At 42.2% G+C, this 25,530-nt stretch overlaps 1 protein-coding gene across 1 annotated transcript; it reads right to left on the reverse strand.

Moving 5' to 3' along the window:
* Window positions 1–3,835: 3,835 nt before the first annotated feature.
* Window positions 3,836–22,067, reverse strand: CTHRC1 (collagen triple helix repeat containing 1). Its single transcript, XM_063080100.1, has 4 exons — window positions 21,918–22,067; window positions 17,675–17,896; window positions 15,608–15,824; window positions 3,836–3,978 (listed from the first exon to the last, which is right to left on the reverse strand). Exons 1-4 carry the CDS (start codon window positions 22,065–22,067, stop codon window positions 3,836–3,838), a joined length of 732 nt encoding a protein of 243 aa, XP_062936170.1.
* Window positions 22,068–25,530: the final 3,463 nt, after the last annotated feature.

Here is a 25,530-nt window from a genome sequence, read left to right on the forward strand (position 1 = left end):
ACATTGGGTGCGTACATATTTATGATTGTTATGTCTTCTTGATGGATCAGTCCTTTTATCATTAAGTAGTGTCCCTCATTGTCTCTTTTTATGGTTTTTAGTTTAAAGTCTATTTTGTCAGATATAAGAATAGCCACTCCAGCTCGTTTTTCTTTTCTGTTTGCATGGTAAATCTTTTTCCATCCTTTTACTCTTAGTCTGTGTGAATCTTTATGGGTGAGGTGGGTCTCTTGTAGGCAGCATATAGTTGGGTCCTGCTTTTTGATCCAGTCAGCCAGTCTGTGTCTTTTAATTGGGGAATTTAAGCCTTTAACATTAAGAGTTGTTATTGAAAGGTGTTGATTTATTCTTAGCATTTTATTGGTTGTTTGGTTGTCTTAGGTGTCTTTTGTTCCTTGCTTTCTGATTTACTGTTTGGTTTCTTTGTTTGTTGGTTCCTTAGGTTGTAGATAGTGTTTTTGTTAGCTTGTTTTCTCTTCATGAATGCCATTTTTATTGTACTAGCGGGTTTAGATTTTTCTTAGGTTTTTATGGCAGTGGTAGTTATTTTTCAGGAACCAAACCCAGTACTCCCTTGAGGATTTCTTGTAAGGGTGGTCTTGTGGTAGTGAACTCCCGCAGTTTTTGTTTGTCTGAGAAATATACTATTTGCCCCTCATTTCGGAAGGATAGCCTTGCAGGGTAGAGTATTCTTGGCTGGCAATCTTTGTCTTTTAGTATTTTGAAAATATCATCCCATTCCTTTCTAGCTTTTAGGGTTTGTGATGAAAAGTCTGATGTTAACCTGATTGGGGCTCCCTTATAGGTGATTTGACGCTTCTCTCTTGCAGCTTTTAAGATTCTCTCTTTGTCTCTGAGTTTTGCCAATTTGACTATGACATGTCTTGGAGAAGGCCTTTTTGGGTTGAATACGTTTGGAGATCGTTGAGCTTCCTGGATCTGAAGATCTGTGATTTTTCCTATACCTGGGAAGTTTTCTGCCACTATTTTGTTGAATATGTTTTCAATGGAATCTCCATTTTCCTCCCCTTCTGGAATACCCATGACTCGGATATTTGAGCGCTTGAGGTTGTCTGATATCTCTCTCAGATTTTCTTCCATGTCCTTGATTCTTTTTTCTTTCTTTTTGTCTGCTTGTGTTATTTCAAACAGCCCATCTTCAAGTTCAGAGGTTCTCTCTTCAACTTCGACAAGCCTGCTGGTTAAACTCTCCGTTGTGTTTTTTATTTCGCTGAATAACTTCTTCAGTTCAGCAAGTTCTGCTACATTTTTTTTCAGGACATTGATTTCCTTGTATATTTCCTCTTTCAGATCCTGTATACTTTTCCTCATTTCATCATGATGTCTAGCTGAGTTTTCTTGTATCTCATTCAGTTTCCTTAGAATTATCACTCGAAATTCCTTATCAGTTATTTCAAGGGCTTCTTGTTCTATAGGATCTAGAGTATGAGATTTATTAACTTTTGGTGGTGTACTTTCTTGATTTTTTGTATTTCTGGTGTCTTTTTTTTGGTGTTTATTCATTGTGGCAGGGGGTTTCACAGTCCACCGGTTTAAGACTAATGACTAACTAGGATGTTGCTGTGGTTGCCAATTTGGTATGGCTCCCGCCGTGACTGCTCAGTTGGCCTCTAGTGTCTTGTGTGTGTGGTTGCCTCGGGTCTTGGGCTTCTCCGGGGATCCACCTTTCTGGTCAGCTTGTACTCTGCTGGGCTGGTGGATCACGTACCACAGGGTGTGTGATCTCTGTTGAGCTTTCACTTTCTGTACAGGACTTCTCCCCGTTCCGTGTGCTCTGGCCCAGGCTGTTAGATCGTGCAGTGGCGACCCCACCGGGTGTGTGGTTTCTGTCGAGTCTCCGCCTCCCTGGCCCCACGTCTCCCCCCTCTGTGCACACTGTGCTGGGTTGGGGCGTGTCTTCTGCACCCCTCGTCTATCAGCTGGGCCTTCAAGACCCTGCTCAGCACCACCTCGCCCAGGAAGTCTACCAGGTTTCTGCTAGGCACAGACGACCGGTCTCTCTGGGTGCCTTTGTAGCACTGTGTAGATCTTTCTCGGGTCTTGTTCACCTTTGTATCCCCCCGGTATAAACCGAGTCTAGTGCCCGCCTGCAGCCTGCTCTCCGGCAGGTTCAAGCAGACCTGGGAACTCTCCTACCACACTATTCCCAACCAGAAATTCGTTAGGCTTTTTTCCAAACTGGTGGTCGCAGAGATGGTATCTGCCTCCCAGTAACAGGAAGTTTACCGGGGCCGGAGTCCAGGGTGTGGTGGAGTGACAGTCGGCCCGCCCGTACTTCCTAGCCCTCCCAACACTGGTCGGGACGCCCCACACCCCCAGCCCTGCCAGAGAACCGTGGAGGGAGTGGGAGAGGAGGTCGGCCCGCAGGGTCCGGAAAGCCCCGCGCCAGGCCAAGCAAATGGGCTCAGTGATGGCCGAGCAGGGCGGAGCTGCCCGCACCTGGGAAAATGGAGGCAGCACCGGGGCAGTGAGTGGCCTGGTGGTGCAGGCGGGCAGCCGCGTGGGCATCCACCCCCCGAACAGAGCTTTGCCAGGGATCACTCACAGTGCTGTGCCAGGTCGGGCGCTCGCTCTGTCTCTGGTTTGTTGCCTTCCGTGTTCTCGGCGCTGCCGCCTCGGGCTGTTCAGTCGCGGCGCCGCTCGGGCGCTCCCAGGAGTCTTCTTTAATGCCGGCCTGAAACCTCGAATCCTGGATAGGGCAGCTGGCCGCCTTCAGTGCGGCCCCAGCCTCCGGGATCCTGGCTGCATCCACAGCAGCCCTGGCGCCGTGTTCCCTGTTTCAAGACTCACTTTTGCAGCTAAGAATCAGTTCTTTTCCTGCTCCACACTTCAAAGCTGTTGCCTGTAAATGAGGCAGCCTCTCCTGCCGGGGGCAAAGTGGCGTTGAGCCCCCACGACCGGCCAGCAGCAGCAGTCCTCCCTTAAGAGATGGCCAGAGAAAGGTCCACAAGTTTCCCGGCTGCCTGAGGCCCAGTGGCCACCTTTTCCACCTCAGCTACTCCGCGCCAGCCGCCGCAGCCGCCGCCATCTTGAAACTCGTCTCGATGACTCTTCTTTTCAATTACATCCTCCTCCTCAACACTTTCATGGCAATCAACATATTGATCTTTTATTCATTGTTATTTTTGTATATATCTGATACTCTCCACCAAACGGTAAGCAATTTGAGGCCACAGTCCACATTTTTTCACTTTGTTAAATAAAGATAAAATTCTTAAAGTGCCGGTGTATTTCCTGGTACATAAACACCCTTTTCTCTATATACCCTTGAAAATATAAATCCATATTATATTTGTACTAAAAATTAATAAATGATTATTAAATGAACAAACATAAAATTAGATTTATACTCAACTTTTCAGATATAAAGTACTAGAAACTCCAATTTTAGTGGCCGTTATTTTAAAGATATTAAAGTTGTTTGAAATAAATTTTATTTAACAGATATAAAACAATTCTGAACATTTACAACTTGTACAAAGACTGGTAAGTTTATATCTTTTAAATGCTGTACTAAAAGAATAGAAAAAACTGAAGACCTCAATGACATTCAAAATTATAGGTTTGGAATATTATAGGAAATGGGAATATGAAGAAAGTATTCTGATAAACTAAAACATCAAAACATTTTTGACTGAAGTAAAATGAATAATACTAGATTTGAAAGCAGTGTGAAATCACACTTTGGTCTGTAAACATGTTTAGCTTAGTTTTTCATTCAGATGTATACATAAAAATTATTTTTAAAAGCTCATTTAAATGAATGATTCAAAGGTATAATAAAAAAAGAGGTAGGGAATGAAAATTAAAGGATTTATTTTGGCAGTTCTTCAATAATGATGCGAGACACTGAATTCCATCCAGTAGAAGCATCTCCTTTTGGGTAATCCGAACAAGTACCAACCCAGATAGCAACATCCACTAATCCAGCACCAATTCCTTCACAAAGTCCTTCCACTGCAAAACAAAAATGGAAGTTACATCTTTCTTTAGAACAAAAAGCACAACCCTTTAGCTAAATCTTATTACTCTGGAAAGCAAGATTATAATCCTCTTTAATGTAAAGCTAATTAATTCTAATACTTGTAAGAGTTTCATAACAAAGTTCTCTTTTCATTAGTTGGTACGTAAATATTTTTATAAGATGTATACATAATCATTCTATGATATAAGTTGAACAGGCAGTTTTCTTATAGATTTCAACCATAAAACCAGAATTTATTTAGTTACAGAGATAGCCTAAAACAAAAAAGCAATTTATTTGACTAAAAGGAAGCCTGCACTCTTTAAAGCCAAGACTTTGATTTGACATGCAAGTCTTTTTTTAAGAAAACACTTTCCAACTCTTATCTGTACACTTGATGCTGTTCAAGTGGAAAAAAGGACTTTTATAATATTAAAAATAATTCTAGCATAATCATTAAACTAGTCCTTCAACCTGAGAATCCCATTTTATACAGAATTTCCTCATAGTAAAAGAACAGTCCTCTGACCCCTTTTCCTCTGTGTTCTTATGGTTTATTATTAGGCATTTTTTTTGACATGTCCTCTGGACTTTCACATACTAACATACAATTTGCATTTCATCTAACCAAGGGCCTTCTACATGAAAAAAAAAAAAATTTCCCCCAGTGGTCATGTTAACAAGCAAAAAGACATGGTACCTTTGATATATATGTAAAGGGTGAAAAGTAATTGTAGGTTGGCAGATTCTTTAAGAAAATTAATCCTGACATATTAGTAGTGTGGTGGATGACCTCATGTGACTGATTAGGTTTCCTATTTGGTTGAGGTTAGTGCATTCCAGCTGAGCCCCAGAGATAAAGGCCTGAAGCAATCTGCTTCCATTAGCTATTGCATCAGTAAATCTAGGACAAGTCCCTCAGAATCCAGAACTAGGCAGTGGGTTCACAATCCCATTTAATCTGGTATTCTCAATATTATGCCAGGTGAAAATGCCCAGAAATACTTGTGTTTTCACAAAGAGTTGAAATCCATGGCATAGAAATTTGTTCATTCCAACCTACAGGCTCAGGACATCAGACAAGCTTAAGTCTAGCATCAGCCTCACGCAGGAGAGTCAAACAGTCACTTCATGGTCTTTAACAAATGAATAATGTTTGTTGAATGAATGAACTTAAAATTTTTGCTGTGATAATATAGTATTGCAACTTATTAAGCACCTTAAATATATTGGATTGGCAGTTCTCAACATATTTTCTTTATAGACCCAAGTAACAGATGACATTCAAAGGTCTGTAAACCTCCCATGGGTGTAGTGCCAAGGCTTTAAGTCATCCTCTAATGTGTTAACTATAAGTGAACCCCTTTCCTTTCTCTCAAGAAAGGTATCTGTGCAAGGGAAGTGATTTTATTATAGAGGTGACCTTTAGTTCACATTAATAAAAAAACTGTTATTAATAACAAATTACTTGTGACGCTCCACCTAAGAGATCACACCAAACAAGTTTCCACACCATGACTGGGAAATGCTATGTTAAATAAATTGTAAAATACATGCAAGAATAGGTCATAGTTCCTGGGCCTAACATGGACCTTAAAGATAATATCATAGAAAATAAGTTGCTTGCATCAACTGCTGTGTAAATATGTCACTTCCTAATCAAATTTTATGTTTTATACCTAGATTTTCCTTATTTTTGAAGCTGCTCCTCAGATGGGAAGCCCTCCTTCCTTTCCAGCATATATATCTAAGGACTTAGGGAAAAGGCTTTTTAATCTTATCAAAAAGAGAGGTGGGGAGCCAAGACAGCAGGTTCTGGTTTCTGCTCTCCTGAACGTTCTACTATTGTGGGTGAGATGCTATATTTCCCTGGGCCTTCTTAATATGCAAAGAGAGGGGCTTAAAATATCTTCTTTATAATTTGAGCATACTGTAGAGAGTTGAGGAAAAATGTGGAAGGGATGCCCTAGATTTCTTAGGAATAAATGTGCTAAATTAGTTTTGGGGTTCAGTACCTGATGTGGATCCCAAAAAAATTCTGAAATAAGATTTCTTCTAGTTAGCAATGGCAGAGGGAGGTGGGGTGGGAATCTTTTCTCTTCCCTCAGCCATTTTTTAGTTCAAGATTAGTGAGAAATATCTTCGAAAAATTAGGGAAATGGACCACGCAACGAGGAGCCAAGGTGAGCACCACTCTGTGTGCCACTGCCCCAACCCACACTCTAGCCCTGGAGAGGCCAGTCCACCGTGCAACCAGGGGCTGAGGTGAGCACTGTCCCATGCGCCACTGCCCTGGGCCCACACCCAAGCCCCAGAGAGGCCTGCTCATTGGGCAACCAGGAGCTGAAGTGAGTGCCATTCTGCATGCCACCATGGGCCCAGACATAAGCCCTGGAAAGGCCTACCCATGGCCCAAGCAGGAGCCAAGGTGGTCTACCACAGCCACTGCCATACCTACTGCCACCACAAGGACGACTCATCACCATGGTAGCAGCCATGGCCACCCTACGGGCAGTCCTCCACACACTCGACTGCACTGATACCAGAAGAGTCACCAGTAGAGTCTACAAATAGAGGAGGAAGTCTTCTCCTACCAGATGACCAAACATCAATGAAAAAAAACTAGAACTACAGATAAACAAGAAAATATGACACCACAAAAGGAAAATAGTAATTCTCAACTCCAGACACCATCAAGCAGGAAAACCTTGAAATATCTGAAAAGGAATTCCTAGCAATGATCTTAAGAAAACTCAGAGAAAAGACAAGACTCAATTAGAGAACACAATGAAACAAGAAAAAATATCTAGGATATGAAGGATACAAAGAAATTAATACCTTAAAAAATAATGTAGCAGAACTTCTAAAACTGAAGGATTCACTCAATGAAATAAAGACCACAACAGAGAATAGAGCTTGAGCAGCAGGCTAGAGCAGGCAGAAGAAAGAATTTCAGATCTTGAAGACAGTCTTTTTGAAATAACCCAGGAAGACAAAAAAGAAAAAAGGAAAAAGGAACTTTAAAAAATGAAAAAAGTCTAAAGGAGCTAGCAGACAACCTCAAGTGCAAAAACATTCTAATCATGGGGATTCCAGAAGGGTAGGAGAAAGGAAAAGGCATTGGAAACCTATTCAAGAAAATAATAACAGAAAACTTCCCAGGTATAGGGAGAGACATAGACCTTCAGATACAGGAAGCCCAAAGATCCCCAAATAGATTCAATACATAAAAGATCCTCTCCAAGACACATTATAGTCAAACTGGCTAAGTTCAAAGACAAAGAGAGAATTCTAAAAGCAGCAAGAAAAAAGCATCAAGTTATCTATAAGGGAGCCCCCATCAGACTAACAGCAGACTTCTCAACTGAAACCTTAAAGGCAAGAAAAAAATGGGTTGGCATATTCAAAATATTAAAAGAAAAAAATTGCCAGCCAAGAACACTATACCCGGCAATGTTAGCCTTCAAAAATGAGGGAGAAATAGTGTATTTTCCAGACAAACAAAAATAGTGGGAGTTAACCACCACACAACCAGCCCTGCAAGAAATTCTCAAAGGAGTACTGCATCTCGAATGTGAAAACAATAATCACTATTATGGATACACAAGAAAAAGCAAAACCCACCATAAAACAAAAATGCAAAAGAGAAAGAGAAAGAAGCTAAATCATGCCACCTCAAAAATCCAACCAACACTGAAGATGAAAAATAAAAAGGGAAGAATGGAACAAAAGAAATTTAGAACATCTAAACAAAAGCAATAAAGTGACAGGAGCAAAGCAATACCTGTGAGTAACAGTCCTAAATGTAAATGGATTAAACTCCCCATTCAAAAAACACAGATTAATTGATTGGATTAAAAAGCTAGACCCAACTATTTGCCATCTTCAAGAGACTCACCTCATCTGTAAAGACTCACACAGACTGAGTGAAGGGATGGAAAAAGATAAACCATGCAAATGGAAACCAAAAATGAGCAGGAGTAGCTATTCTTATATCAGATAAAATAGACTTTAAACCAAAAACCATTATAAGAGAAAAAGAAGGCCATTATTTAATGATAAAGGGATCTATCCAGTTAGAAGACATAACAATCATAAACATGTATGCACCCAACACTGGAGCACCCAGATATGTAAAGCAAACACTCTTAGACCTAAAAAAGAGATTGACACTAATACGAGAATAGTGGGTGACCTGAACACCCCTCTCTCAGCATTGGACAGATCTTCCAGGCATCAAATCAACAAAGAAACACATGATTTAAACTACACTTAGACCAACTGGACCTGGCAGATATCTATAGAACATTTCATCCAACAATTACAGGATATACATTCTTCTCATCAGCACATGGAACATTCTCCAGGACAGACCACATGTTAGGTTACAAATCAAGTCTCAGCTTCCGGTCAAGATGGTGGAATAGATGGTCCCCAGTGTCACTCTCTCCCACAAATCAACGAATTTACAACTATAAGAATGTAACATCAGCCAAGCTGGGGCTGCTAGAGCTCAGAGGAAGAGGAGGAGAGACCTACGGAACTCATGAAGGCAGGAGAAACCACAATGAGAGAAAGAAAAAACTGCTCTCAGCGTTTCGGGCTGCGGACACTTTAATGCTGGAGTGCGTGGAGCAGGAGCTGGCAAAAGCCACAGCCGTGCCCTTTAGATGAAGTTACTTGGAGGTGGATGGAGAGAAGAGGACTTTGGTGGCCCCTGGACAGCAAGACCACTAACAGGGTTCCCGTGGACCCATGCAGGAGCAAGGAGCCAGAACAGCTGAGAAAGGGGAGCCATTCAGAAGCCAGTGAGTTACTGCAAGGGACCAGCGCAGGGCCCGTCCCATGGGAAGTGTTTGGGCCCGTCCCATGGGAAGTGGGGGAGACAGACTTACTGGGAGAAAACTGGGACACAGCAAGGACAGCTGATCCGCCCCCCAATCAGCACAGGACCACTCAGAGGAGACTCGTTGGAAATGCAGAATTGCATAGGGTGCAATTTGATGAAAAAACTCAGGCCCAGATCAGAGCTTCTATGCAACCTGGGTGCAATGAGTACCTGGAGAGCCAGAAGTACCTATAAGGTCAACCATTAAACCCTGAGTTGAACAAAAAGCCTTCCCTAGGGAAACAGTAGCAAAGCAGCAATTTATTAAACCACACAGCTCAAGTACTGGTTCCCACAGGAAGTTCCTCCATGTTAGAAGTAAGCATAGGACAAAAAGTTGATTCCAGCCTAGGCACTCCAGCAATGCCTTGGGGCCCACCACAGGACATGAGGTATGGAGCCAGGGGCAGGACCCCTGCCCACAACCACTCACATGACCAGCACCTTGGGGCCCTGCCCAGGAACCTGAGGATTAGAGCCAGGACCAGACCCCACTCCCACATCCAGGCACACCACCAATGCCTCGGGTCCCACCCGGGGACCCAGAGCTAGAAGCTGGGGACTGGACCCCCCCTTCCCAGACACAGGCATACCGTGACAGCAACTCAGGGCCACACCCAGGGGCCTGAGACATGGAGAAGGGGACCAGACCACCCTCCCACAACCAGGCACACTGTGCCAGCACCCCAGGGCCGGCCTGGGGCATGGAGAAAGGGACCGGATCCCCCTCCCACAACCAGGCACACTGTGCCAGCACCTCGGGGCCTGCTCAGGGACCCAGGGCTTGGAGAAGGGGACAGGACCCCCCTTCTGCAACCAGGCACATCTTGCCAGTGCCTTGGGGCCTGCCCAGAGACCTAGGGTATGGAGGCAGGGACCAGATCCCCCTTCCCACAACTAGGCTTACCGTGCCAGTGCCTCAGAGCCTTCCCAGGGACCTACCTGGGGCATAGAGAAGGGGACCAGACCCCCCTCCTGCAACCAGGCACACCTTGCCAGCGCCTTGGGGCCCGTCTGGGGACCTGGGGCATGGAGAATGGGACTAGACACCCCTCCTGCAACCAGGAACACCACACCAGCACCTCAGGGCCCACCCACCCGGGATATGGAGCCAGGGACTGGACCCCCCCTTCCCACAACCAGGCTCACTGTGCCAGTGCCTCAGGGCCTGCCCAGGGACCAGGGGCATGGAGAAGGGGACTGTACTCCCCTCCTGCAACTAGGCACACCTCGCCAGTGCCTTGGGGCCTTCCCAGGGTCCCAGGACATGGAGCTAGGGACCGGACTCCCCCTTCCCACAACCAGGCTCACTGTGCCAGTGCATGAGGGCCTGTCTAGGAACCCAGGGCATGGAGAAGGGGACTGGACTCCCCTCCGGCAACCAGACACACCTCGCTAGCACCTCGGGGCCCACCTGGGGACCCAAGGTACGGAGAGGGGACCAGAACCCCCTCCCGCAACCAAGCACACTGCACCAGCACCTCAGGGCCCACCCAGGGATCTGGGGCATGGAAAAGGAGACCTGACCCCCCCTCCTGCAACTAGGCACACCTCACCAGTGCCTCAGGGCCTGCCTGGGAGCCAGGCATGAGGAAGGGGACCAGTCTCCCCTCTCGCAACCAGGCACACCTCACTAATGCCTCAGGGCCTGCCTGGGGACTCAGGGTATGAAGCTGGGAATCGGACACTCTCCACAACCAGGCACACTGCCAGCACCAAGAGCATGCCAAAATCATCTCCTCCATGTGGGTGGCCCACCACAGCCACCATGATATCCATGGCTGCTGTGAAGGCAGCTAGACACCACAACCACCATGCAGATGGTCCACCAGCCACTGGAGTTCATTGACACAAGGAGAGTAACCAGCAGAGACCAAAGAAAAGAAGAGAATGTCTCTCTCCAGAAAGCCCATTCCAGAGAGACAGAAGAAGCATCTGCTCTATGATAATACTGGGGGACCTGAACACACCTCTTAGCATTGACACAAGAAGAGTCACCAGCAGAGATAAAGAAAGGAGGAGGATGTCTCTCCCCACAGAGCCCATTTCATAGTGACAGAAGAGGCATCTGCTCTATGATTGCATTGGGGGGCCTGATCGTGCCTCTCAGCATTAGACAGATCATTTGGGCAGCAAATCAACAGAGGAACCATTATGCTTTCAGAGGGAGAGAAGAAATCTAGGGTAATTAGAGGGGGGAGGGAAAAGGAGATGAGGAGGGATTGGACAAGGGGCATAAAGAATAATTACAATTTCTAACAATATATATGCTAGTGATATTGATTTGATCAACATATGTCAACATTGAATCCCAAAAATATGTATAATCAATTTTGATTCAATAAAAATTAAATAAAGAAAGAAATCAAGTCTCAGCAAATTTTAAAAAATTGAAATCACTCCAAGTATCTTTTCACACCACAATGGATTAAAACTAGAAATCAATAACAAGTGAAACTCTGGAAACTATACAAATGTGTGGAAACTAAACAACAGGCTCCTGAATGACCTTTGAGTCCAAGAAGAAATTAAACAGGAAATCAAAAAATTACTTGAAACTAACAAAAATAAAGATACATTATACCAAAACCTGTGGGATACTGCAAAAGCGGTACTAAGAGAGAAGTTTATTGCAATAAATGCTTACATGAAAAGAACAGAAAAGCTTCAAATAAATGCCCTAATCCTACACCTCAAAGAACTAGAAAAACAACAATCCACTTCTAAAAGCAGTCAACAGAAAGAAATAATTAAGATCAGAGTAGAACTAAATGAAATAGAGACCCAAAAAACAATACAAAAGATCAATGAAACAAAAAATTGTGTTTTCTTGAGAACATAAATAAAATAGACAAACCATTAGCGAGGCTAACAAAAAAAAAAAAGAGAGAGAGAGAGAGAGAAGACCCAAATAACAAAAATCATAATTGTAAAGGGAGACATTACAACTGATACCACAGAAATATGAAGAATCATGAGAGATTATTATAAACAACTACGCCAACAAATATGAAAACGTGGAAGAAATGGATAAATTTCTGGACACATACTAACTACCACAACTGAACAAAGAAGAAATAGAAAACCTGAACAGACCAATAACAAGCAATGAGATTGAAGCAGTAATCAGCAATCTTCCAACAAAGAAAAGCCCAGGACCAGATCACTTTACAGCTGAATTCTATCAAACCTTCAAAGAGGAAGTAATACCAATTCTCTTCAAACTACTCTAAAAAATTGAAACAGAAGCCATTCTCCCAAACTCATTCTATGAGGCCAGCATCACCCTGATACCAAAACCAGACAAAGATACAACAACAACAAAAAATTACAGGCCAGTATCCTGGATGAACATAGATGCAAAAATCCTCAACAAAATATTAGCAATCAGATTACAGCAACACATAAAAGAAATCATACACCCTGATCAAGAGGGATTCATCCCAGGGATGCAAGGATGGTTCAGCATACACAAGTCAATAAATGTGATACACAACTTCAACAAAATCAAGGACAAAAACCATATGATTATCTCAATAGATGCAGAAAAAGCATTTGACAAAATTCAACATCCCTTCATGATAAAGACTCTCAGCAAATTAGGTGTAGAAGGAAATTATGTTAACACAATAAAAGCCCTATATGATAAACCAATCACCAATACCATCCTGAAGAACAGAACAAGACAAGGATGAACACTCTCACCATGCTTATTTATCACAGTACTGGAAATACAAGCCAGAGCAATCAGGCAAGAGAAAGAAATAAAGGGCATCCAGATGGGAAAGGACAAAGTCAAACTGTCCCTGTTTGCAGATGACATGATCGTATATGTAGAAAAATCTAAAGACTTTACCAAAAAATTCTTAGAGGTGATCAACAATTTCAGCAACGTTCAAGGATACAAAATCAAAATCTAAAAATCAGTAGCATTTTTACACTTCAATAACAAAGTAGCTGAAAAAGAAATCAAGAAAGCAAGACCATTTACAATAGTCACCAAAAAAATAAAATGCCAAGGAATCAATTTAACTAAGGAGGTGAAAGAGCTCTAGAGTAGGAACGACAAAACACTACTGAAAGAAATTAAAGAGAACACAAAAAGGTGGAAAGACATACCATGCTCTTGGACTGGAAGAATTAACATTGTGAAAATGTCCATTCTACCCAAAGCAATCTACAGACTCAATGCAATCCTCATCAAAATACCAATGACATTCTTCACAGAAATCAAAATAGAAATGAAAAAATCCTAACATTCATATGGAACAACAAAAGACCCCAAATAGCCAAAGCAATCCTGAGCAAAAATAATAAAGCAGGAGTCATAGCATTTCCCAACTTCAAATTATATTACAAAGCTATTGTAACCAAAACAACATGGTACTGGCATACAAACAGACATTCAGATCAATGGAAAAGAATAGAAAACCCAGGAATCTACCCACATACTTACAGTCAACTTATCTTTGACAAAGGCAACAAGAACATACATTAGGGAAAAGACTACCTCTTTGACAAATGGTGCTGGGAAAATTGGAAATCCATATGCAGAAGAATGAAACTGTACATGTACCTCTCACCATATACCAAAATCAACTCAAAATGGATTAAGGGCTTACATATAAGATCTGAAACCATAAAATTACTAAGAGAAAACATAGGAGAAATACTCCAAGAAGTAGGACTGGGCAAAAACTTTCTGAATAAGACCACAAAAGCACAAGCAACAAAAGAAAAAATAAGCAAATGAGATTATATCAAACGAAAAAACTTCTGAACAGCAAAGGAATCAACAGAGCAGAAAGACAACCCACAGAATGGGAGAAAATATTTGCAAATTCTACATCTAACAAGAGATTAACATCCAGAATATATAAGGTACTCAAACAACTCTACAATAAAAAAATAATCCAATCAAAAAATGGGCAAAGGAGATGAATAGACATTTTTCAAAGGAAGACAAATAAATAGCCAACAGGTAGATGAAAATATGCTCAGCATCACTGCTCACAGGGCAATGCAAATCAAAGCCACATTGAGATTTCATCTTACCCCAATTAGATTGGCCATTATTAAAAAGACTGAGAATAACATATGTTGGCAAGGATGTGAAGAAAGGGGAACTCTTCTGTACTGTTGGTGGGACTGTAAATTAGCACAGCCATTATGGAAAATAGTATGGAGGTTTCTCCAACAATTATAGACAGGACTACCATATGACCCAGCAATTCTACTACTGGGTATATACCCAAAGGAATGGAAATCATTATGTTGAAAGAATACCTGCACTCCCACGTTCATCACAGCTCTATATACAATAGTCAAAGTATGTAACCAACCTAAATGTCCATTGACAGATGACTGGATAAGGAAAATGTGGTATATATACACAATGGAATACTACTCAGCCATAAAAAAGAATGAATGAAATTCTGCCATTTGCAGCAACATGGATGAATCTGGAGAAAATTATCTTAAGTGAAATAAGCCAGACACAGAAAGAGAACTACTGCATATTCTCACCCATAACAGGGTGCTAAGAAAGAAAGAAGGAGTGGGGTGGGGAGAGAGAAAAGAAAGAAAACACCACAATAGTATGTTGAACTTTCAGGAGGAGAGAACAAACCTAAGGACACTAGAGATGAGAGGGAGGGAGGGAGAGGGGTTGGGGAGTGAAAGGTCAGGTGGAAGGCAAGGGGAAAGAGTACCATTTACAATGATAAATACGCTAGTAGTAATAAATAAATAAGAAATCAGGGAAATGAAACTAGCAATATGTACATTTTCTGATTCTCCGGGCATGTGCTGTCAAAGTGTGCCACCTGCCCCCGCCACCCCGCCACCCCCCCGCAAGCAACTCAAGAAACCAAAATGTTCAGCAGCCAGGTATTGACAGCGGTGCCTCTGCCTCTGGGTGAGGAGATTAATAGGTGGCTTTTTTTTTTTTTTTTTTTTTTGCCCTTCTACATTTTGGTATTTTCTAAACTTTCTTTAATGAACCTTAAAATAGAACAAACAAACAAATATATATTTTTTCCAAACAGCTTAAATGACTACCGATTTAACTGAATGTCTTTTCTCTCATACTAGATAGAAACAGACACTGCAGAAACAACATAGAAACATTCCCTTTTATAAATCCAGCAGATAGTATCTATCTACCCTTTTAAAGGACAAGGCAAGAGAAGTCAGACAGTGTCTTTATCAACCTAAGCTAGTGGTTCTCAACTTTGGCTGAACATTAGAATAACCAGGAGATATTCTGAAATTCCCACTGCATAGTCTGTACCCAGACTCATTAAATCAGACTTCCTGAAGGGGTGGTGCTCAGGCATAGATATTTTTAAAAGTTCCCAGATGAGCCCAGTGTGTAGCCCAGATGAGGACCACTGCTCTATGGCATCAATGGCTGTTTTGCCATTTCATCTGATTCACTGATTTTCAACTCTGGGGCACATCAGAATCACTGAGGGATCTTTTAAAAATACAGATGCTGGGGTCTTACCCCTAGAGATCTGAGTCAGTTGGTCAGGGATGGGACCCAGACATCCATATATTTTTTGAAAGATCCACAGGTAATTGGGAAATGCAGCCCACGGTGGAGAATTATGCACTGAAGACTTACTTTTCAGTCCCTTTATAGCAAGCTAATGACCCAACATGATAGCAGGACTCAAAACTAATCTTAGTTAGATCTGAAGCACATTCTGCAATGTCACTATTTTACATACCAGAGGAAGTGCGATGAATATTAATTGTTGAATTCAGTTCAGGGCTTCCTTGGTCCAGATAAATTATGGCTTCTATGGGAAGAGGTCCTGAACATTCAGCTCCATTGAATGTGAAATACCAACGCTGACAGCATGCGTTTCTGCATTTTAGCCGAAGCGAACCACTAAACAAAACTCTTAGAGCACTGTTTGAACGCATCTTTGTAAATGTACACTCCTGTCACAGCACAGAAATAGGGTTTAATTAACATTTTCCATTTTAATTAAAAAAAGGCTTTGAAAATGTATTGTGAATTTTACTTAACTATCTATCCTTTTCCCCAAACTGTATTTAAAAAGCTTAACTTTTACAGAGGGTGAGAGATTCTCTCTGCACAATAGGGAAGAGTATTTGATATAGGAATGCTAAGAAAATCAAACTATGATTTTTTTAGTATTATTTGCCGCATTTAGGGTATCTTTCAGTTTTATCAAAAACAGCTAGTCTTCAGTACTTTTGACCAAACTAATCTATATAGTTCCTTTTTTTTTTTTTTTTTTTTTTTTTGCCATTCAAAAAATATTCACTGAGCTCCAACTATAGTACAGATATGGCAGTTAACAAAACAGATTCCCTGCCCTCCTGGAATTTACATTCTAGACTAGTGGTGTCCATACATATTCACTCTTGACCTGTTTCTTTTTGAGCAATAGCTAGTATGAGGGGGTGAAGCATGGGTGGGGTTTTTAGTCTTTACCTATATGACACAATGATAAGGCCCACTTTTTTTTTTTTCTAATTCGTCTTTGCAAAATTTGTCTGTTGGCTCATGGTCCTATTATCTTTCATTTGCAGAAGGCTCCCATACTACTCATCCTGACCACTGCTAAAAGGCACTTTAAAACATATTAATAATTAAGAATCCATAAGGATAGCTTTTAGAAAGAACTCAGCAACTTTTGATGAACAGCTATTAGTAAGCAACCAGTCTATTAATGTCAGATGTTTAAAAAAGTAGGCAACATTTTAACAAAATGCTTTCTAAGAAATCATATATGAACATAGAAAACTGCACAGTCACCAAAACTATGAAAGCTATGTGGAAATTCTATCACACAAAAATCAAATCAAGACAGTCTCAAACTCTTTTATAGATAATAAAGCAGAAAGAGCTGAGCTGAGGAACAGGGATAATGCACAGACTGCATCTTAAAATCTTAGAATTTTATGAAAATAAAACCTCGTCTATTTGCCTGATGGTATTGGTAGTTAAAATCATGAAGTAATATGTTGTGGATATGTAACCATGTACAGAGTTGGCCAACGAGAGGACAGAGGCTCATAAATAGCACTGACTTCTTCAACTCCATTCCATCCTACTGGACTTGCCAATTACTTTTGAAGCAAACGCTAATCATAAAGACTGAATCGTTAATCAAAATAAACAGATAAGCTATTTTGAATAAATCTCCCCTCCTATTAGAACTATTCAAATAGTTATTCTAAATATTTTAGAATAACTTAAAATGATCACTTTAGTACATCCCATCTGGTCCATTTCACTTCTCTTAGGCTTAACAATTTTAAGCTGGGTCTGTCTGCTACCTGGAATAAGGAAAAATACCAGTGGCCTTTCTGCTTCCAGATAATTCCAGTCTTAGCAATTTCCTGGAAATTTCTTCCCGCCTTTATGCGTGAAGCCAGGCCAGAATTTCTTAGACAGAATTTCTTAAATTTAAATCCACTTTAGGGCAAAATTGGAAAGTTGCTTACTGTCCAACATGGACACCTATGCTCTTCTTTTTTGTTTGCATTAAAAAAAAAAGAGTAAGTTATTTTAGATATTATGGTTAAAACAACAAGATGATTTATCTTAGCAATATCTTTATGAAATTAACTCAAATGTTACCAATTTTTTTCATTAATTTTAAGTTGAGAGCACATGCTACCTACTCCTTATCACTTTTTTAAAGTGTTTTGGTTGAAAAATAAATAAATAAAGATAAAATCTTACCTGAAAATTAACATTCAAATATAGAAACCCTTAAATTTTGCTTCAACTTTAAAATAATTCAGATTTTACTTGCCGCGATTTTTCCAAGATCTATGCCATAATTCAGTGAACTCCATGAACACTGCTTGTAGTTGGGTGTCCAGGACTCCTCAAAGCTTTCCCTCAAGCATTCCCCTTTTTCTCCTTTGAATCCATCTCGACCTGGGATTCCAGGGGTACCAGGAATGCCATTGGCCCCAGGGCTCCCATCTCGACCAGGCACTCCTGCTGGCCCTTGTAAGCACATTCCATTATACTACAGTGAGAAAGGAAAGGGAAAAGTAACTCAACAGTTAAGAGTTGAAGACTGAATATGATTAGAATTGCATTTATTTTGAGCCCTTGGAGTCAAGAATCCCTTTTTACCACTTGTCATGTTCTCTCAATGAGTTACTATAGAAAATTCATTTTAAAATTATTTCTAAAATATTGTGATTTCTTACATATTTTTTATTGCACAAACTTCATACACACACACACACATGCAAATCAAACAGGACAAAATGTTCTCATTTGCCTGCTCCTTTCTACTGCTCATTATATAAGCATACATGAGAGTACTTCAAAAAATTCGTGGAAAATTAGAATTAAAATACAAATCTTTCCATGAACTTTTTGAACTACCCTCATATAATTTTAAATGGCTGTGTTCCAAGGTGGATATAATTTGATATTCTGCTTTTTTTTTTTTTAACCCTCTATCTTGTAAAGGAGCTTGGATTTCATAATTATACTTTTACAATTTTTTGCAAATATTGCACTATTTTTGGATACTTAATTTCTATTTTTCTATCATTATTATAATGAATATATTTATTAATATAGCTTTTATCTTCTTTGGAATTACTTCCCCAAGATAAATTCCTAGGGCCATAAATGTAAAATAAAATCTTAACGGTCAATAATTATCTTGTATTGGCGATATCTCTAAATTGGAGATACACATTCCCTGCTTCTGCTCCCTGTTTTTATGGGGGGAAGTGGCACTAGGATAACACTCTGGCCTCCAACCTCATCACACCACCCAAGGAGAAAGCATGAGTGACTCAGTTCCAGGTGAACATTGGTCCTCGATAGGAGGGCAATAATCTATGAAACCATCTATAAGTGCTAGGATTCTCTGTTTGCTTGTTTGTTTTGGGGGAGCATGTCTTGTAGAGTTTAAATGCATAGATTATAGAGCCAGTTTCTTTGGATTTTAAACCTGACTCCACCCCTTATTAGCTATGTGAGATAGGGCATAATACTCAACATTTCAGTGCCTATCTCCTTAGTTGTTTGGGGATAATAAAGATTCTTAATGAGTAGGGTTATGAGATTTAAGTGAATAATGTACAAAATGTGCTTAGAATAATGTCCGGAACACAGTAAACACAGCATAGGTCAGCCATTACTGTTGTTATGATTTCCCCAAGACCAGTGGGACGCAGCAACTCTGGGTAAGTGTGTCCACTCCCTTGGGTGGACCTGACAGGGTCTAGACCGGGGGAAGAGAGCATTAGCAAACCTGTTGGCTAGCACACATAAGCCACACATAACAATGCTGCCTGATCAGTGGCAGAGGTTATATTTTGAACTCCACCTGTTCAGTTCCTGTGTCAACCCCTGAATTGGTTCGGGTGGGAATAGAGTTACCATTTATTAGACCCTCCAAACCCCAATACACCCCACTTAAATTTTTACTGTAACATTTCCCCTATTTGTGTAAATTGTCCAATACTATCATTCTGCATAAATATACTGTCTGGTGAGAACAAAAAACAAGATTGCTTGTAACAACTTCAAAGCTTATTTTTCAACTTCATTATCTGAGATTGGACATGATCAGATTGTAAAATCCAATAATAATACTGTTTAGGAAGAATCCTATATGTAACTAATATTTGCCAATCAATTTGCTTCGCACATCACCAGTTGGATCTTTGTTTTGACAAAAGACTTTTTATGACTTTGACATTGCCATTTTCCTGTAAAAAAAAAAAAAAGACACTATTATGTATTTACTATCAGAGAAATAGTAAGAGAAGTATTAAAAAATTGCAAAAGTATTTGAAGACATGCCAAAGTACAAAATGTTTTAAAATAGTGTGGTATATTTTAGATTTAATATTTATTTCAGTAACTTCATTCACTTTCACTAGCAGATAATATGCAATGTATGGACATACATTTCAAGTGGGGAAGGAGAAACAATAAAACTTCTTTTGTTTTTATTTGATTTTTTTTTTCACTATTATTCCCCTCTGGACAAGATGCTACACAGGCTATTTTATTTTCCTACATATCAGTGGTTCTCAACTAGGGACAATTTCGTCCCCTGGGAGACACTTGGCAACGTCTGGAGACATTTTTGGTTGTCATATCCTGGGAGGCGAGAGGCCAGGATGCTGCTGAACTTGCTTCAATGCACAGGACAGTTCCCCAAACGAAGAATTATCTGGCCCAATATGTCAATAGTGCCATGGTTCAGAATTTTTATTCACCTTTTCATCTAAAAACTGCATTTCAAAGACCACATACATTTATTGGATTCGGTTCCACAGTTATTACACCTGTCTTCTTCTATTTTAAAATGCTAACCCAACACATCATGCTTAGTACCAGATAGGGATTCAATAAGTGTCTGTGGAATGAACAAAATTGTGAATGGAAGCTCAAGCTCTTCTGCACCTCGTTTCTTTCACTGGCCACCAGGGGGCAGAGCTTGGTGGAAGCTTGAAAGGAATGCTTTGAAAGATCCTATACAAAGAAGTTGCTTTATAGAATCTGTTGAAACCTTCTTAATAACGATGTGAACTTTTTCTGTCCCCAAAACCAAATCCAATCTACAGGATGCACCTGAGTCTGGCGGCACAATAAGCTTTTCCAAGTCAGGCTAGAGTTGTGGGAAACCGCGGGTACTGTAAATCCTTGGAGGGGAAAAAATTGTTAGCTTTATGGGGAAAAGGGTTATTTTTACATATCATAACTACAAATTCATAAAATGCAAACTTCACATGAATCACATTCATTTGGTACAGTTTTAACAGTTTAGACACTTAAAACAGAACTCTAAACCCGAACACATAGTCTGCTTTTGTGGAGCAAAACTACACAGTTCTCCCCCCCCCCCCCCCCAAGTGCTTTTGAATCCAGCTAGCTGCCAGGGAGTTTGGTTTACTAGCTGTTGAGAATGGAAGCTTAACAAGATTTGAAACTTTTTTTTAAATCAAAAAGTGCCCCCTGTCTTACGTCTTGCAATGCCTATAAACCATATTTGTCTGCAAATGAGACTAGAGTAAGGATTAAAGTTTATGGTGTGCGGAGGACTATGGTGGCTGTGAAAGGCCTGCTCTTGCAACAGGGCAAGGAACCTCTCTGCCCTCCACTGGGTTTGTTTACTTTTAGAGGGAAAGAATTTTAAACAAACAGACCTTCCCACAGATTAGCCCCTCAGAAAGCATTTGGGGTATTTATTTGCTCTCCTGGAAACTGTCTTCTCTGCCTTGGCTTGACTGCGATGTTCGTTCCTGGTGGACACAGTCTGAAGACCCAGGGTGCCTGTAAGAACTGACTGCCCATCTGCTCTAGACAGAACAAAATGGGTCCTTGGAGGGTTCGTGCCGGGCCCCTTCATTTCCCCTTCCGGACTTAAACCCTCTGAACCATTCTTGGCCCCAGCTGTGGTCGTCCAGCAAAGTAAATTGCAACCCATACTCCCCAGGAAGATGACCCAACGTGACTCATAGTCTTCAAGTTACACAGAGTTGGACGGATGCTCTGTGAGGGTGGTTATTCTCTCTCGCGGGCAGACGTGGCCACCGGCCCCAGCAAAGGACACGTCCTGGCACGGCCCTGGCCCAGTCCCTGGGGATCAGCGAGTCCAGGGTCTTTCCCAGGCCCATATTCTGACTACTCAAGCTCCTCATTCTACTCCCATTGTCACCCTAACCCCCTCCACCCATCCTAAGGGGTCCCCCTGAGGCCAGAAATTATTGGGCGACTCCCCGTACCTTCCAGGCGTCCCACCCGACCTACGTCGCATCGCCTCTCCACGATGACCCTCTCATTTTGGTTTCCCCTCCGAGTCCCAAGACTCCACTGCACACATATCCCAGGTCCCCCCTTACACGTAGACACAAAGCGGGACACCCAGGCGCACGGAAGACACACGATAGCCAGCAGCACAGACATACACCCTCCGACAGCTGGACTGACGCCCTCCCCGTGCGGCTCGCGGCTCTCGGCTCTGTCCTCCCCACCAGCGCAGCAGTCCCGGCCCGGCCCCCCGGACTCACCAGGTCCACCACCTCCCTCTGCCGGAGCAGCGCCTTTTGCTTCCCCTTCGGGGTCTCGGAGGCGCTCGACGGCGCGGGCAGCTGCAGCAGTAGGAGCAGCAGGAGGCCGAGGATCCGCGGCGGGGAGGCGGCGGGGCCCCCGGGGCGCATGGCGCTGCGGCTGCGGGGCCCGGCGCAGGAGGCGGGGGCGGAGGCGGAGGAGGGGACCGGGGAGCCGGGACGTGGTCAGCGTCTGGCCGCACCGCGCTCCGGGGCTGCCGCCGGCTGCGTCAATGCGCCTTCCACTCGCGCGCCTCTTCCTCCCTCCTTCCCTCCCGCCCCCCTCAACACCCGGAGTTTCCAGCCCGTAATAGGCCGGAGCCCCCACCTGGGGCGGGCCGAGAGCCGGGGCCGCCCCCTCCTGCCGCGCCGCACCCCCCGCCCGGACCCTCGCGGGGCGCTGCAGACCCCGCGGAGAACCCGCCGGCAGGGTCCGGGCGGGGTGGCTGTAGCCAGGAGCCCCAAGGGGAGGCTTTCAGGAGGGGAGTGGAGATAACGCCGCCTAAATGAACATTTTAGAGGCGCGTGTCTTGACCTGGATCCAGCAACCGCCGTCAAGAGTCGTCAATCCCTGGCATGGGTCTGCATGCCCTTTTGGGAGGTGACACTTTGGGGAGCGGGAGGTGGGAGAAAGGAACCATAGACATCATAAGGTTCTCCAAGAGTCCTAATACCCAAATGATTAATAATCGCTGTTTTAATAATCTCCTAAACTTCGGGGCCATGCAAAGCCTTGCATATGTACTCTCTGTCCTCTTGGCAATCCTGGGGGGCTAGATACCTCCTCTGCTCGCCCCATTCAAGGGGGCGGGGGGCACTGTGGTTCAGGAAAGTTAATCAACATTCAGTGGTACAAGTTTGTTTGACTTCTCACTCTAGATCTGTGATTTATATAACTTTTTTCCAACCCCCTCTGTTCTCCTTTCATTTGTCCTCCTTTGTCCATTTTAGAAGAAAGCATCCTCAGGTACCCAGGCTACCCACCAGTTAGGGGCAGGTTGGAGCAGGAGTTCCTTATACACCACTGGCTGTAATCAGGCGGAACAGAAGTCTTGCCACACCTGACACAGATGTTGCTAACGGGTGGCAATGCTGCTGAAATCAAATTCAACTCAGCTGCGTTCTGTTTAGAGAAACAGCCCAGTTCCCTGTAGTTACAGTGAGCCCAGCTGATGGATATTAAAAAGAAGGAACAGTCTAGTAGGGAAAGCACTTCAGGGTAGTTCTAGGAATACTCACTCCTGGGCTAGTGCCTAAGTACAGGTAATTTCATTCCTGATTGTCAGAAGAAGCAAAATCCAAAGGAGTTCCAAAGCCAGAACTGGCTACATAATTTGCTCAGCCTGGTGCAAAATGAAAATGCAGGGCCTTTTGTTAAAAAGTTATTAAGAATTACAAAACGGTGGGGCCGGCCCGTGGCTCACTCGGGAGAGTGCGGTGCTGATAATACCAAGGCCCCGGGTTCGGATCCCATATACGGATGGCCGGTTCGCTCACTGGCTGAGCGTGGTGCTCACAACACCAAGTCAAGGGTTAAGATCCCCTTACCGGTCATCTTTTAAAAAAAAAAAAAAGAATTACAAAACGGTGTCAACAGAGCAATAAACCAAGTGTGGGGCCCTTCTAGTGCCTAGCCCTGTGTTACTGCACAGGTCACATGCTTGTGAAAACAGTCCCATATAAAACTGAAAGAGTCCCCGCTGAAGCCCTTTTGCAGCCAAACCACTGTGGTCACAGCAGACTACAGGCTGAAAGAGAGCAGGGAACCACCAGCGAGTCTGTCTTCTACCCAATTCCAGTTGCTGACCCAATGACTTCAGATGGTCCCTCTGTGTAAATCTGGTGTCCAGTTGGGGTTTCAGCACAGAGCTAACTGTGCGTTAGCAAACAGGCATTTTAAAACTACTCAAAATTAATCAAATTACATTGTAAGGTAAGTAAGCTGGGTATCATTATCTATATTTAAAGATAATATAGTATAAATGCTTTTTTTCCCTTTTTTTTTTTTTTTTACAGTATATGAGCTCTTTCACACACCCTGTCTTCCAGTTCCTAAAGTTAGCCCAAATGTATTACACTATGGGTTTGATTAACTTCAAAGTCTTTGTGCTTACTTCTCTATCCCTTCTATACCCACAAATCCTTTGTGGGTTTGCAAAGGCATTTTATCCTACCACTTCTGGAAGTTACTCAGTTCAGCTGTATTTTCTTCATTTAGTAGACCTGGTCTACCAGTATAGATTTTAGTTCCAGTTAGAGATTATGAATTAGTTTAGGGTCCTGAGTGCTATTTCCAGAGTGATCCTTTCTAAACCACAGATTAACAAACTGAGCCGTTTGCAGATTCTAATTTTGAAGTCTAATTTTAGGAATAAGTCTTGTAACAATTGTTATGACGTGTTTTAGTTAAATTTTCTTAAATTTTTCAAATAGTTTAACATATTAGATTTGTTATTGTTGGGAAAATATAGGAAAATGGTTAGGGTCCCTCAGATGTTCAGAATCTTGCTGAGTATTTGATGTAAATATGCACGTGCACCCAGGTGTTCCTTGGTTATTGTCTAATGTAATTGCGCATGTGGACCCAGGTGTCCTGGATTATGGACTTAAGTATAAAGGACCAGTGGCTCTGATCTACAGGGCCCCCGGGATGCCCTTGGGAGGTCACTACGGCTGCTAGAGGCTGTTACTTCAGGCTGTTGTATGCCAGGGCCCCCAGGGTGCCCCGAGAGGCCACCTCTGCTGCTGCTGCTGCTGCTGCTGCCCCCGCATCTGCTGTAAGCTGCTGTTGCTCAGGACTGAGCTTCTGTCGTCTGCCAACAGCTCCCGGGATGTTTCCCAGTTACCTAGAGCTTGTGGATCTGCGTGTGACGGGTGTGTGACCCGGTCTGTACAATGGGCTTGCACGGTTCTGTGAGCCCTAGCCCTGCTGGCTTTATTTATGAGTTGCTTTAACAATACAATTGGTGTAGCTGTTAGCTATTGTTTCAACCCGACGACTGGCATAGTCGTGTAGCTTTACAGTTATTAATTTGAAGTGAATAACAACACTTAAGTTTTTAAAGTTTTTTTAAATGTTTCATAAAACTTACTACATTTATAAGGTTAACTAGATTTAAAAGAAGTGACTGCTGGGGTGCTTTAAAAGATTCTTATTAGATTTTTAAGTTTGCCCTGATAGGCATTTGGCATTTGAGAAAAATCATATATTAAACTTACAAATGTAGTTTAAAATGTGTAAAAGAATTTAACTCTGTTTGTAAATAGAGCTAAATTTTAGGAAAATTAAAACTTTTAAATGTATGAGTCCACTGCAACGGAATCTTCTATGTTGAGCTTAAAAACTTAAACTTGATTTTTAAATTTAAATAGTTAATTAAAATAGAAGTAGCTACAAATAGTACTTTCCATGCACATACAGCACCCATTCCCAAACAAAAACCCATTGAAAGAAATTAGGAAGGGGAGTGAATGGGTTGTTAGTATTGTTGGGCGTGGTTTATCCCACTTGTTCTTGTGATGTAAGTTCTAGTATAACACCATTGATCTTTTTAGTAGAGTAGAATCGTAGACT

Source organism: Cynocephalus volans, chromosome 15 (assembly GCF_027409185.1).
Source record: "Cynocephalus volans isolate mCynVol1 chromosome 15, mCynVol1.pri, whole genome shotgun sequence".
Classification (NCBI taxonomy): domain Eukaryota; kingdom Metazoa; phylum Chordata; class Mammalia; order Dermoptera; family Cynocephalidae; genus Cynocephalus; species Cynocephalus volans.

Excerpts from the sequence above, each read along its gene's own strand:
- CTHRC1 (XM_063080100.1), bottom strand. The coding sequence starts at position 22,067 with ATGCGCCCCGGGGGCCCCGCCGCCTCCCCGCCGCGGATCCTCGGCCTC. Across the intron at positions 17,897-21,917 it reads AGAGGGAGGTGGTGGACCTG|TATAATGGAATGTGCTTACA; the intron begins GTGAGTCCGGGG and ends TTCTCACTGTAG. Across the intron at positions 3,979-15,607 it reads TATTCATCGCACTTCCTCTG|TGGAAGGACTTTGTGAAGGA; the intron begins GTATGTAAAATA and ends TTTGTTTTGCAG.